The 14,924-nt window shown below is 40.1% G+C and overlaps 1 protein-coding gene across 1 annotated transcript; it reads right to left on the bottom strand.

Moving 5' to 3' along the window:
* Positions 1-3,939: 3,939 nt before the first annotated feature.
* LOC116902950 (vomeronasal type-1 receptor 96-like) lies at positions 3,940-4,887 on the bottom strand. Its single transcript, XM_032905276.1, has one exon. It carries the CDS (start codon positions 4,861-4,863, stop codon positions 3,940-3,942), a length of 924 nt encoding a protein of 307 aa, XP_032761167.1. The 5' UTR covers positions 4,864-4,887.
* Positions 4,888-14,924: the final 10,037 nt, after the last annotated feature.

Consider the following 14,924-nt stretch of genomic DNA (forward strand, 5'->3'; position numbering starts at 1 on the left):
CATTAAAAAACTCCTCCCCAAAATAAAGCCCAGGACCAGATGGGTTTAATGCAGAGTTCTATCAGACCTTTAAAGAAGACCTACTAACAATACTCTTCAAACTGTTCCACAAAATAGATACAAAAGGAACATTACATAATTCATTCTTTGAAGCCACGATTATGCTTATATGTAAAGGACAAAGACTGTACAAAAGACGATAACTTCATACCAATTTCTCTTTATGAATATCAAGGCAAAAAAACTCAATAAATTTCTTTCAAACTGAACCAGAGAACACATCAAGAAGATTATTCACCATTATAAATTAGGCTTTATCCCAGGGATGCTGGAATGGATCAATGAATGGAAATCCATTTACACAATCCTCTATATAAAGAAACAAAAACAAACAAAAAACAAAACAAAACAAAAAGAAACCAAAAAATCCCCACGATTATCTCATGAGATACTGAGAGAGATTTTGACAACATTCAACATGCCTTCATGATGAACATCTTGGAAAGATCAGGGATTCAAGGCCCATACATAAACATAATAAAACCGATATACAGCAAACCAGGAACCAGAGCCATTAGACAATAAAAGGAGGCTAAATGTATACAAGTTGGAAAGGAGCAAATAAAAATATTACTATATGCAGACGATATGTTAGTATAATTAAGTGACCCTAAAGTTCCACCAGAGAACAATTAAGCCTGATAAACAACTTGAGCAGAGTGGCTGGGTATAAAATTAACTCAAAAAAATCAGTATCCCTTCTCTACACAAAGGCTGAAAAAGAAATGAGGAAGACAATACCCTTTGCAAAAGTCACAAATAACATAAAATACCTTGGTGTAACTCTACACAAGCAAGTGAAAGATTTGTACAACAAGAACTTTAAGTCTCCAAAGAAAGATAACAAAGAAGATATCAGAAAATGCAAATATCTTGCATGCTCATGGATTAGCAGGATTAATATAGTCAAAATAGCCATCTTGCCATAAGAAATCTACAGATTCTATGTACTCCCCATCAAAATTTCAACTTACTTCTTTATAGAATTAGAAGGAACAATTTGCAAATTCATTCTTATCTCCTAGTACTTAGCTCAAGTCCAAGTGGATCAAAGACCTCATATAAAACCAGATACACTGACACTAATAAAAGAGAAAGTGGGGTAGAACCTCCAACACATGGGCACAAGGGAAATTTTCCTGAACAGTACACCAATGGCTTATGCTATAAGACCAAGGATAAACAAATTGAACCTCAGAAAATCCCAAACTTTCTGTAAGGCACAGGACACAATCAATATGAAAAAATGGTATCCAAAGGATTTGGAAAAGATCTTTACCAAACCTACATCTGATAGAGGGATAATACCCAATATATACAAAGAACTCAAGAAGTTAGATACCAGAGAACCAAATAACCCTATTAAAATGGGGTCCAGAACTGAACAAAAAGTTCTCAACTGAGGAATCTTGAAAGGCTGAGAAGCACCTAAAGAAATGTTCAACATATTTAGGCATCAGTGAAATGCAAATCAAAACAACCCTAAGGTTATACCTAACACCAGTCAAAATGGCTAAGGCAAAAAACTCAGGTAACAGCAGATGCAGGTGAAGATGTAGAGAAAGAGGAACACTCCTCCATTATTGGTGGGATTGCATGCTGTGGAAATCAGTCTGGTGATTCCTCACAAAATTGGACAGAGGAAATAACTAAGGACCCAGCTATAACACTCCTGAGAATGTACCCAAAAGATGATCCCACATATAACAAGGACACATGCTCTACTATGTTCATAGCGGTCTTATTTACAGTAGCCAGAAGGTGGAAAGATCCCAGATGTCCTTCAACAGAGAAATGGATAAAGAAAATGTGGTACATTTATACAATGGAGTACTAATTATCTATTAAAATCAATGAATTCATGAAATTCCTAGGCAAATGGATAGTGCTAGAAAATATCCTAAGTGAGATAACATAATCACAAAAGGACACAGATGATATGCACTCACTGATAAGTGGATATTAGTCCCAAAACTTGGAATACCAACATACAATTCATAAGCCACATGAAGCTGAAGAAAAAGGATGACCAAAGTGCGGATGCTTCAGTCCTTCTTACAAGGGGGAGGAAAATACTCATAGGAGGAAATACAGAGACAAAGTGTGGGGCAGAGACTGAAGGAAATGCCATCCAGAGAGTGCCACACCTGAGGATCCATCCCACATACAGACACTATTGTGGATTCCAAGAAATCAGGCTGACAAGAGCCTGACAAAGGCTTTGCAAGAGCCTGACAAACACAGAGAAGGATGCTTTTAGCCATCCATTAGAATGAGAATTAGGTCCCTAATGAATAAGTTTGAGAAAGGAGAGAAGTATCTGGAGAGGTTTGCAACCACATAGGAAGAGCAATAATATTAACCAACTAGATTCCCCTGAGCCCCCATGGGCTAACCCACCAATCAAAGAGTGTACATGGAGCAAACAATTGCTCCAGCTGCATATAGAGCAGAAAATGTCATTGTTGGGTATCAATGGGAGGAGAGGCCCTTGTTCCTGTAAAGGCTCAATTCCTCAGTGTAGGAGAATGTCTGGGTGGGTAGGAGGGAGTGAATGGTTGGGTGATTGGGGTAGCAACCGCATAGAAGCAGGAGTAGGGACGTAATAGGGGGTTTCCGAAGGGAAACTGGGAAATGGGATTACATTTGAAATGAAAATATGAAAAAATCCAAGAAAACAAAGAAAAGAAAAGAAAAGAAAAGTACAAAAAGAGTGTTTGAGATGATGTGCACTGGTGGGTATGGCAAGATGCACAGACATGAGGATCACAACAATATGTCTAAACAGCATACACCATAAAGAAGTCACAAATGGGCCATTGAGCATGAAAGCTTGACCTTGAATCAGTACTCACAATCTACATAAAGGTAGTGAGAGAACCAACTCTCCAAAAAGGTCCTCTGGTGCACATAAAGATGTAACAATTTTAGTATTTTCCTGTAAAATTGCATTAAAAATATTATCACTTAAATGAAAATATAAGATGAAAATATTTTAGTTATTTAGACCATGTGACAGTACCATTAAGCATTAGAGTTAAGAAAACATATTAAATGCACAATCAATAATTTGTATTAGAAAACTCAGAGCTGTGGGAATTGTTGAAAATATTTTTACAAGATAAATTTCTGAAATAAAAATTCTAGAGTTTCATTCACTAAGTTAATCATTTTTCCAGATAAATAACCTGAGCATTCTACATACTCATATGTATGAGTATAGTATTGTCATAGCAATAACTTTTTGAGTAAAAGAGTTTTAATGAATTAGTCCCTCTTAATGTGACATATTTCTCTCACATGCATGCCCTCTTAAAGTTCCTATGTCAAAATAAGGAGGAGGAAAATTTTTCCAAAGTAAAGATAATGTACAATAATTTTCTGGACACACATAATGTCTTTGGATCTTGGGATGATCCTAGGAAAATCACAGTGATTTGAAACCACAGGTCTTCCCATTTGTACCCCAGTTCATAAATAAATGAATAGGCCTTAAGCTTGATTTTGTTTCCCGACTGGCTCAACACTATATATAATTTATATAACCCATTTAAATTATTCTATGTCTGCCACAAGACTAGTTACATTTATTCAATGTCATCCTTCTGACTTTCTCAGAGTCCAGGTGGTAAATCTCCCCCTCCAACTAAATCCCAGAGTCCCTATCTCTCTCTACCAGAACTCCTACCTTTTATTTCCTGCCTTTTGCTAATAAGCCTTCAGCTTTTATTGACAGGTGATGCTTTCACTCAGTACATAAGGGATTCTTTCTACAATATAGTGGTTTGTGAGACTCCAAGTTCCGTGCAATATGCTGTCGCTGTGAGGTATATCACAATTTACTGGGTTATATTCAGGTCCATACACATCACTGAATAATCAAATATTTATTATTCTGCCACTCATTGACCCCAAAAACTTGATTATGCGCTTTTCAGAGAAAATAAACACAAAAGGGTTGATGGTGGCATAGCTATGGGACACAATAATTTGCACACTGTAGAGTATTGACCCATCCTTGAACTTCGTCCTTGATTGGAAGATAACAGTATCTAAAATGTAGAAAACCACAAAGAAGCTCATAAGCAACAGGATGGTCCTGGTGGCCCTTTGCTGTGGGGATGATTTCGAAGAAAGGCTGGTGCTGTGAAGATGCTGGACCTGCTTCTTGTGCCTCCATAGGAGAGTCACCATGTACCCACTGGACAGAGCCATGAGACTGATAAGAAAGGCTTCCCTGGTGACTATCAGTAAGGAAAACATGGTTGTTCTGGAGTAACTCATGGGTAGATGTGAGCAGAACTGAGTAAAATGATCTTTGGTTAAATTGGGAGTAGCAATGATCAATACAAAGAGGTGACTGCTAAAGGACATATAGAGAACACAGAGGGAAAAAAAGGCACCTGAGATGTGATGGGGAGATTTATGTTTAAATTTTGTTAAACAGAAGCTTCTAGGACTGAGAGTGATGGTCCAAAGGACATGCAGCAGACAGGCAGCACAAAGGTTGAAACCCCTCAAAAGTCTGTGAAAATAGATAAGGGACCTGCATGTGGTAGAATCCCATATCCCCTGAAACATAAACATGTCCGCAGCTATGAGTCCCATGGTTACAAGCAGCATTAGTTGGGTTAAGGATAAGAAAGCAATGTAGAGATCAATGGGCTTAGACCTGTTCTCTTCAAAGAACATGCAGAGGTGGGCAAACAACAGGACACTGTTAGCTAAGATCCCAACACTCAATTCAGAGAACAAGGTGATTTTTATGTTGGTGTCAGAGGGGAGTATGTTGTCTTTATTCATTGTGTGTCGGTTTGAAGCAAATACCAAAAACCTGAGAAGAAAAGGGAGAACAAAATATTACAAAATCATTACAAAAATCATTACAAAATACAGCCTTGTTCACAAATGCCAACCTACACTGAGCTGGCAATAAGATGTCACCTAATCCCGATTCTATGTCACCATGGTCAGATCCAGCTCACAATACCTCAAAGCCATCTTCACTGTCTCCACTGTCTTAATGCTTTCCCATAAAGGCTGAATTGTCTGTACTGTTGTGAGGCAGCTACCTCAGAATATAAACTTTCTTGTACATTAAACATTTCCATGAATTCTAAGAATAAATTTCCTCTCCAGTACCATGGGTTTGGTTCATTCTGGGGCAAGAGCTGCATCTCATTTTGTTGTCAGACACAAAATAGATTTACATATCTGGTGAGTTTGAATGGAGAAGAATGAATGAAATTAGAAATATTCCCTGCTAGCAGGCTGCGTGTCCATGTGTTCCAGTGCACAGGGTCATTTTATTTCAGTGTCTGCTTTATTCTGCTGCTTTACCACCATGACTAATATTCATCTCTCTCTCTCTCTCTCTCTCTCTGTCTCTCTGTCTTTCTCTGTCTCTGTCTCTGTCTGTCTCTGTCTGTCTCTCTCTGTCTCTCTGTCTCTGTCTCTGTCTCTGTCTCTGTCTCTGTCTCTGTCTCTGTCTCTCTCTCTCTCTCTCTCTCTCTCTCTCTCTGTTTCCCTACCACACACTTGTCTGCTCTCTTGTATCCCCACTATCCTTCCTCACTCTTTCTCACACAGCTTTTCTCTGTTTAGCACTGGCTGTCCTAGAACCCATTCTGTATAGCAGGCTGTCCTCTGACTCAGAGATCTCACAGCCTCTACCTCCTAAGTGGTTAGATTAAAGACATGTGCCAACACTGCCCGGCCAGCCAAAATATTGTTAATAAATCTGCAGATGAATTGGTTACCAATTTGGATTCTGAATCAAATTCTACCCATTACTGTTTCCTAACAGTGTGACCTTAAACACTCAGAGATCCAGTCACCTCCCGTAGAATATATGGACAGTCAGTCTTGTACCTGTGTCAGAGAATCCTAGGTGTGAAAGAGCATTCTGTATATATACCCACCAAATCTGGAACTATTTCTGGCACAGAATGATCTCTATATCCATGTCAGCTGCTGTTTTTCTCATGCAGTGCTGTGTCATGTGGCCTTGGAGAGACAATTCCGTTCTCAAAATGACTAATCAGTTCTTTCGCTGCCTGAAGATGAAAAGAACAAAATGACCAGTACAGTAGAATGGTTCAGTCATGTTCTCTTTCCAAACAGTTTCAAATCCTGGGTTTTCTCCAAATTCTTAACGACTCTGCATACAACTTATGACTTTTATCTTTTGCCATGATGCCTTTGTGAAAAGATCCTGAGAATCAAATAACACTGTGAACTTGCTCTTACTTTTTCTGTTTTGGCATATAAAATCAGGGTAGAAAATAAAAATACAGTTATAATAAACTTAGGGATATCTCATTCTAAGATCATGATTACATGACAAATATCCACCCAGTCTTGTAGGATAGGCTCTACAGGAATCTTCAATGTGATTCTAGGTGCAGACGTCTACTCCAGACTGCAGAGAAGACTGCTGAAAGGACATGAGAAATGCAGTGGGTACTTTATGTAGAACTCAACATTTCCTTTAATGAACAATTTGTAAGGCCTATCCTGTTGTAAAAAATTCCCAGATACATAGGAAAGTATTATGAGCTAAAATCAAGGGTGTGAGATAAAATAATTTCACAGACTTTTAGTTCATTTTGTACTGTAATATAGTATATAAACAAGAAACAATACGTAAAATGTTCTAAATATTTATCAGGAAAACTTGTCTTTGCAACAGGAAAAGATCAGTACAGACAACTGTGGGTCTACATTCTATCCTGCCAATGCAGGGAGCTTGACTCTGTATTCCCAATGCCACCACTGTTAGTCCTGGGCTCCCTGGGCTTCAGGAAAGATTTGAGACTTGGCTCTGGGAACAGGAAAACGCAGTCTAAGATATAGGTAGGGGGAAGCTGATCTTCCATGACTTTCACCCATCTAGTTGCTGATAGAAAAGTGCACAGAGAAGTTGGGAAAGAAACGATGGGAAGCCACTGGCCCATGAAAATGCCAGCACCTGGGAGCTGAGGAGAACACCTAGCCTTGGGATGGGCCTGGGTCCACAGGCTTAATTCAGCTAAGAAGCAATGGTTGTCTGGAAATACAAAGAGGCCTTCCATGGGAGATTTAGGCAGCAAGGCTCTGTAAGCAAATACCTACTCCATACTCCCCACTGCAGTGGTACATGAAAGAGACAGTCCTCACTTCCAAACAGTTTGTCAGTTGTTCATTGTGGAAAATGGATGTGTACCTACTTTTTAGGTTGGCCCGGAGATTTTATAACTTTTGTGAGAAGGAAAGTCTAGGAAGGGAAGCTTATTGGCTAACCCCTCACAGCCCTGAAGTACAACATTAGCATGGAAAACTCTTTTTTTGCTTACTTGACCAACATGGGGAGCTTAGAACATGTTCCATACCAGGAATCTGGCAGGAGCAGGGAGGCACCTACTCTCTTAGGAGTGTGTACTCAGTTTCCAGGGTCTCAGACTTGCCCTACCTTACCACGTTTCCTGCCATGGTCTACTATTCCATAGAAAACCACAGTCAATTTCTAAAGTTGGGGATCCCAGTCTCAGGGGATCCATCTACCAAAGAATTCGTGCAGCTGAGAACACTGCACAAGTTGGGTGGAACCATTGAAGAGCTGGGCCATCAGGGAGTTTGCTGTGAGATTGTGTCTCCTGGTCCTGCTAAGGAGATGTGGCTGCCTAAACATGAGCTAGGAAAGAATAACAATGATCCATGTCATGGTACAGGAAAGCCCATTACTCAGCCTACACAAAGAACATCAGAGAGGTAAGAAAAACTAAGAACAGGAGAAATTGTATCCTCTAGGGGTGAGCACACCAATTGGATGTACAAAACCAAAATCAGCCTGGAAAACACACATACAGGGAACAGTACATACACTGAGCGTGTTGTACTTCTGCATTTAGAAATAAGAGTTATGTAATAAAGAGAGGCCAGCAAAGTAATGGAGAGCTTGGGAGGGGAGTTATTTGAAAGGGTTTTGAGGAAGTTATGGGGCAGTATAACTCATATCATTATAATACATTTTTTAAATGAAAGAATTATGCAATGGAGAAATAGGGAAAATGTTAACATTTACCAACCCTGGGTAAGAACAAATAATTCAGAGCTGAAGTGAATAGTTGGTGAAAACATTTACTAATTTGGCTTTGTGAAATAGGTTGGGAAGGAAGAAGGAAAGGTTTAGAAGGCAGAACAGCAGAACAAAACACACCTGGAGCAGGAAATGGCCAGAAAGATCCTGAGCATTTCTTGATAGAGCAACTGTAAAGGCTTCAACTGACCAGCAGAACAAAGACAGCCCCTCGTTCTGCATGGAGCCAGGAACCCAAGTCTGTACGCACTTCAGTGTGTGTCAGTGTCACAGTGACACAGTGACACTTCACTGTGTCATCCTTCAGTTACACAAATCATGGACAGCCTGATATTTATGACATCAACAATAGGCCTCAAACAGGTGGCCAGTGTTCAGCACAACAATGACCTGACCTTGTCATCTGGGGATTGGGAAGGGTGGAGTAGAGTAGAATGGAAGTGTGAAACCTCTCTGCACAACCCACTGCATGTTGGGTGCTTATGGCCATGTGGGTGCACTTCATCAAGGTAGAAAAAAGGCAGAGTGTCTATGACATGGGTTCAGCCTACCTATACCCTGGTGTGGAGAGGCTGTGTAAAGAGCAGGGTTTAAGTCAGGTCTGAGCAGTACCTGCCTATCCTTATGTTTATGAAATTGTGTCCTTAGGTATGTCATTGTCACACAACTCACCCATACCATTCTACCATGCTATCATTGCACTCACCCCCACTGTGCCTCCTTTTACAGTGGACTCAGGCTTTGCAAGGTGGGACTGGCTCTGCTTCATGAAAGTGGGTTCTGTTTAGGATGGACTTACATCGGGCAGTATTCTTTATCTAACAATTCTACCTGGACAGCTACTTGGAAGTCAGTGGGACAGAAGCCACCAGTAAGCAAATGATAGCACTGTCAGGAAATGTTGTGAAGAAAGGGGACTGTATGGTTGTGATGGAGGAAACCCTGAACAATGTGTGACTAAGAAGTGACTGAAATGCTTCATATTGTCCTCTGGGCCCACACTTATAGCAGTATTCAAAACACATCTTCAGAAACTCCATATATACCCCTGTGCTCTTATGGTGAAGGGACAGGAAGTCCCAGTGAAGTCTTGTCAAAGACCTGCCAGGAGTTTAGTCACAGATGCCTGGTGTTACTGTAGAGACTGAGCCGTTCTGCAGAAGAAACTTTTTCTGATACAACCTGAGACGTGGTGGATGAATCCCATGATGGAACAAGGGGTTAATGGGCTCCCTGTCCAGCAGATTGCATGGCCTCTGTGTAACAACTAAAGAGATAGAATTTTTTTAATTATTTCTAACTCCATGAGACAATACTGTTTGGGGAATTGCGTGAGCTAGTAAGAGAGACCAAACCTAGAGTAAGCAACAAAATCCAGTTTGCCCCAGTGTTTGAGTGTTCTGTAATTGTTTCTCTCAAGAAATCAGGGTCATAAATTCCTGTTTTATGGCCTGGGGAAGCCATCAGGCAAAACCACCACTAAGTTTAGCATGGTCTTGATATTTCATAACTAGCAACCATGTACCCTACCTGAGACATACTATGGGGCAGAGCACCTCCTCCAATAAGGTCACATCTCTTAATAGTACCACTCCCTGGGCCAACCATATTCGAACCAGTACATTTCTACTCTGTGGCCCCCCACAGGCTTATTTAGACACATGAGACTATGTAGCCATAGTATAATTTAAAAAAAACACACATTTAGGCCAATTTCAAACATCCTAATATACTATATCAGTCTTAAATATATGAAAAATCCAATATTTAAAGTCCCCTCAAGATTCATTTAATCACTTAACAGATATACACAAAGCAAGACAGGAATCTAGTTGGACATGCTTCAAATTCTTCATCTCCATGTCTGATATCAAAGTGGTTTTAGATTTGCAGTTCCTTCTTCACCTTTGTCAACTGCAAGAAACTCCTTTTCCTGGGCTGCTTCCACTCCCTATTAGCAGATTTCCTCAGGAGTTATCCCACAGCATTGGCAGCCCAAACATCTTGAGAATTCCAAGGCAATGCCAACATTGCAGCTTCTTGTTCCAGTGCAATCCATACCTGATCTTCTGGACTTCTCTAAAGGGCCTGGCCTATAGATTAATATTCTGCTCTTCTGAAACCTTTAGAGCCAGGATTTCACAGTTAAAATCATCCTCAAAAACAAAGTCATCCATATTCCCAATAGGATGTCACATAAGCCCCACTTAAAGCATCCCACTGCACTCAAAAAGTCCAAAAGTCACATTCTTCCAAGAAAGAGCATGGACAGGCCTATGACAGCAATAACCCAGTCCCTGGTACAAATTCTGTCTTAGAGTTTTACTGATGTGAACTGACACCATGACTACGGCAACTCTTATAAGGACAACATATAATGGATGCTAGCTTACGGTTCAGTGGTTCATGATCAATTACATGGGATGGCAGCATCCAGGCATGCACAGTGTAGGAAGAGCTGAGAGTTCTTCATCTGCAGGAAAAGATTGGCATCCAGACAACTAGGATGAGGGTCTCAAAGCCCATGTGAACAGTAACACACTTCTTCCAACAAAGCCACATCTACTGCAACAAGGAATTTTCTCCTAATAGTTTTACTACCTGAGTCAAGCATATTCAGACTACCACAGTTTGTATTGATGAATTATTCAAACCAGAGAAGTCATGTCCAATTACAATTTAGACACCCAGAGATGAGGACTTTACACTAAGCTGTGAGTTTAAGGTTACCTTGGTACTGTGAGACGATGTTGTAATGTGAGATCTGTAAGAAATATTAAGTCAGGAAATTTAATGTGAATTAAGTGACAGAGAACCAATTTACTTTTGAAAAATGAGTACAAACCAAAAAATCCATGGATATTCCAAAAGTGAGTAAACTCTATGAATTTTAGGAGTTACTGAAAATGTATATTAGAAGAAAATATATTCCTTACCTATGCAGAACACATTACCCTGTGCTGAGCAGCCACCAGAGCTCAGCGTCTCCATTGCAGATGCTGAAAACCTCCTTGTAGCCTGGAAACTCCTCCACTCTCAGGTACCTGGGTGCCTGAGACCAGATCGTCTTCAGACTCAACACTTGGGTGCAGGGCACTTACCCAGATGGATGTGGTGGGAGAAGACTTTGTGCCTGAGGAGATTCTACATAGGCTTGTATTAATGGAGTCTTTAATGAATATCAGGAATTTGTAATTTTAGTGTTTGTACAATGTGACAAGTTTTCACTGTGGAGCATGGAGAAGTGGCATCCCAGTGGAGCATCTTCCCTGCCTTTGACCTTACTCCCTGTGACCTGGATAACAGCCATCTGGGGAGGGCTGGGCACAAACTTTGTCTGAGTTATCTTTGCAATGCCTGGGGAGGGATCAGAAAGTTTGCACCAACTAGACAACTCTAACTTTGCTCATTTTAAACCTCAAGTGCAAGCAATCCCAAACCATTTCATACTTTGTAATGTGTCTGCCCAGGAGTGAGAGACTCATGGGCTTCCCATGACTTCCCAATGGCTCTGAAGCCCTACAGTGTTAACTGGCAGCCTTTTGCTTAGTCAGCCCTGATGGGGAGTATCTGTTTTCCATGTAGTTTTGGTTCTGGGCACCTTAATTTCCATAACTGAGTTTCACGATTTGAGCTATGAGTGACATTTACAAGTAAATTTAAAAAGAAATGATAGGAAAGTAGAGGGACAGGGGCAGAACTGATGACTTTTAGTGAGGCAGTCATGAGCACATGAAAGCAGCTTACTGCAGGTTTAACCTAAGCTCATAGTACCACTTCCTCTTCACTCTCTGCTTCATTTTTGGGGTCAAGATATGAATTCTCATTAAAAGGAGAACTTAAGAAAATAAAATTTACCTGGAGGCTGAAATTCGATTTTAACTTGATGCAGGTCGTTGAGGTTATTATGAAAGCATGAAAACTTTGCATCAGAAGCTGGACAAGGATCTTGACAAAATAATGCTTTGACTCCAATTTTATATAAAGAGATAGTGTTATCAAAAATCGGTCTCCATGAAAGAACTGGAAGAGCTGAAGGGGCTCGAGACCCTCCATGCCAAGTGCCATTAAAGACTATAAGCACATGGACTGACCTTTAGTTATCATAGGTAGCAATGAATATCCTAGTAAGAGCACTGAAGGGGAAGCCCTGTCCTTAATGAACCCCAGTTGAGGGCGGGCAATGGGGGAGGGGGTGGGGAGGGGAACACCCATAAGAAGGAGGGAGGGGATCAACCGAAAGGAATAACACCTAAATGTATATAAGAAATATTCAAGTTAAAAAAAAAAATCCTGGTGATTGTAGGAAGTTTTATTGACACTCAGAGCACTGCTGAAAAGATGTTTCAAAAATCCTGCTTAGGTTTCAAACTTGAAATGTTTCAAAGAGCCCCCCCCCATTCATGCCCATATAGTGTACTGTTGTACAAACATTTCTGATGAGTCACAATGGACCATGGTGCTTTCAACAGAGACAACATGGACCCTAGATCCTCAAAATCAGGTGATACATTAACCTCATTCTTTTATAAACCACAGTCTTAGATATATTTACTCTGAAGAATGTATAAAAATACTACCCCACATATACAAGTCTCATCAAGAGATAGTAAATAAAAATTTATTAAAACAACTGTACAAAACAAATAAGCCTGATGCTTGCATCTACTTTGTTTCTCTCTTTTTCTAATAAAACTACTGAACATTTACTGATCTTAATTTCAGTCAGTCATGATTACCTCTGTTTTACCCATACTTATTCTTCTCATCCTCATTCGCATTGAATTAAGCTCTATTATCGCAGACATATACTGATCATTAAACTGGAGCAGTTTGAACAACTTGGCTAACTCAAACAACTAGTAAATGGGGTGGTGAAAATCCCTTATTGTAAGTGTGTTATGTAGCAGTTCCCTCCAGAGTTAAAAATCTTCCATCTTGGAGGGAAAATTTATTTGTCACAGAATGAAAGTGAGACACCAGGATATTTTGGGATAGGATGCTGACAAGGAGGTCAGACAAGATGTTATAGAGCTGTGTTCCTCAAAATTCCTAACATAGTAACCTTTTAATACAGTTTCTCGTTTTGCACGGATCACCAACCATAAAATTATTTTTGTTCCTACTTCACAACTGTAATTTTGTTATGGTTGTGAATTTTTTAATTTAACATACATTTTGTCTACTTTTCAATCACCTAAATTTCATTTTTTTAGTGAGAATCTCTTCTAAGTAACACCTGGCAACGAAGAAGTATATGGACAATATGCTGTTTTAAGAAATAGGAGGTGGGGCAACCAGGAGAGGGAGTGGGGATATCAGAAGTTTCAGTACAGGACCACAGTGGATTCAGACAGGCCAACCAGCCCAGCCTACATGGAGTCCGGCACCCTGCCATATGAACACACTGCCATCTATTACTCTGCCTGGGACAGTGTCACAGGCTGCATCTGAGGGGTGTCAGAAACACTGAAGGAGGAGGAATCTGTCATGGGTCTGAGATAACAGAGGAACATAGTCTGAAGGCTTACTTAAATTTGTGTTTAAATATCAAGGAACAGAGCAAGAGTACTAAGAATTCATTCGTACTCTGTCAGAAAATTTCTTAGTCACCTTGCATGGAAAATTCAAAGAGAAACAGTATGAAAAACTGAACTTGTTCCACTTTAACAAAAAAAAAAAAAAAAACCAAACAAAAAAAACGAACAAACTGAGCTCTCAGTTTCTTATTCCAGCTGCCATGCCTGCTGCTTGCTGGCATGCTTTCTCTACATGATGGTGCCATTAGGCATTGAACTGGAACATTTCCAAGAGTTTGAGTAGATCTGACTAATGAATGGTTCTGCAGGAAAGTAGGCACTTCCTGAATGAATGTACCTAATTTGACATTGGCAGATCTCTGTCAAACACCAGGGCCCAGACCCATGATATGGGGCAAATATTCCTGGGTAAAAGCCCAGTGGGATTGCAAACCTTCCTTGTGTGCAGAGAATTTCCACCATAACTTACCCTTCCCCAGAGTTTACAGCCCGAAGAACGCCCCTCACAGAGATAGTTACCAAGAGCAGATAAACTTTTCATCCTGTTAAAACTGTATGCAATAAACTGCTTCCTCTGCTTATCCGTATGCACAACATCACTGCTTTTCAACTGACTATATTATACCTCCATACAGGCATGCTCTTTTTTTCCATCATACATCTCAAGCCATCCTAGCTGTATGTGTTTAGTCTGTTCTTTTTCATTTCAGTGCCTGTAGTCTCCTGGGGATCCAAGCTGTGCATGGAAGAGGCTCAAGATGAAGATCAATATAACCAGAAGATGAGGTTTGCTGCACAAACCACATATAGCATATGCTATCAAGACAAAGGATCAAAGCAAGGACATGAATGAAGGGAGAGGCTGATTGATTGCTCTCCAAATGTTTAGAGATGGAGAGTATCCATCTAATAAGTAGTAGAAGTATCAAGGCGAAGGGCTGTAAGAATGGCTCCCCACTCAACTCTTGTAAAATCTAGAACTGAACCTGAAGGATGCTAAGCTACATAATCTACGAAATTTTGACTATCAAACAAACTAGAAAAAACAGATATTGTATCAGGAGGACCTATTCGCAACAGGTTGTAAAAATAGGATAAAAATTTTTTTCTATCATAAAGAGCACTTTCCCAAAGGGAAGGGGTTTCAGAGAGTCTGACTGATAGAATATTTCAGCACTTGCCAGAGTGTATATCTCCATACTTTTCTTCAAAATCAGTATTGAATCTCTCATAGGTATCATTGTTAG

Source organism: Rattus rattus, chromosome 6 (assembly GCF_011064425.1).
Source record: "Rattus rattus isolate New Zealand chromosome 6, Rrattus_CSIRO_v1, whole genome shotgun sequence".
Taxonomy (NCBI): Eukaryota; Metazoa; Chordata; class Mammalia; order Rodentia; family Muridae; genus Rattus; species Rattus rattus.

Coding starts and splice junctions, on each gene's coding strand:
- LOC116902950 (XM_032905276.1), bottom strand. CDS start 4,863: ATGAATAAAGACAACATACTCCCCTCTGACACCAACATAAAAATCACC.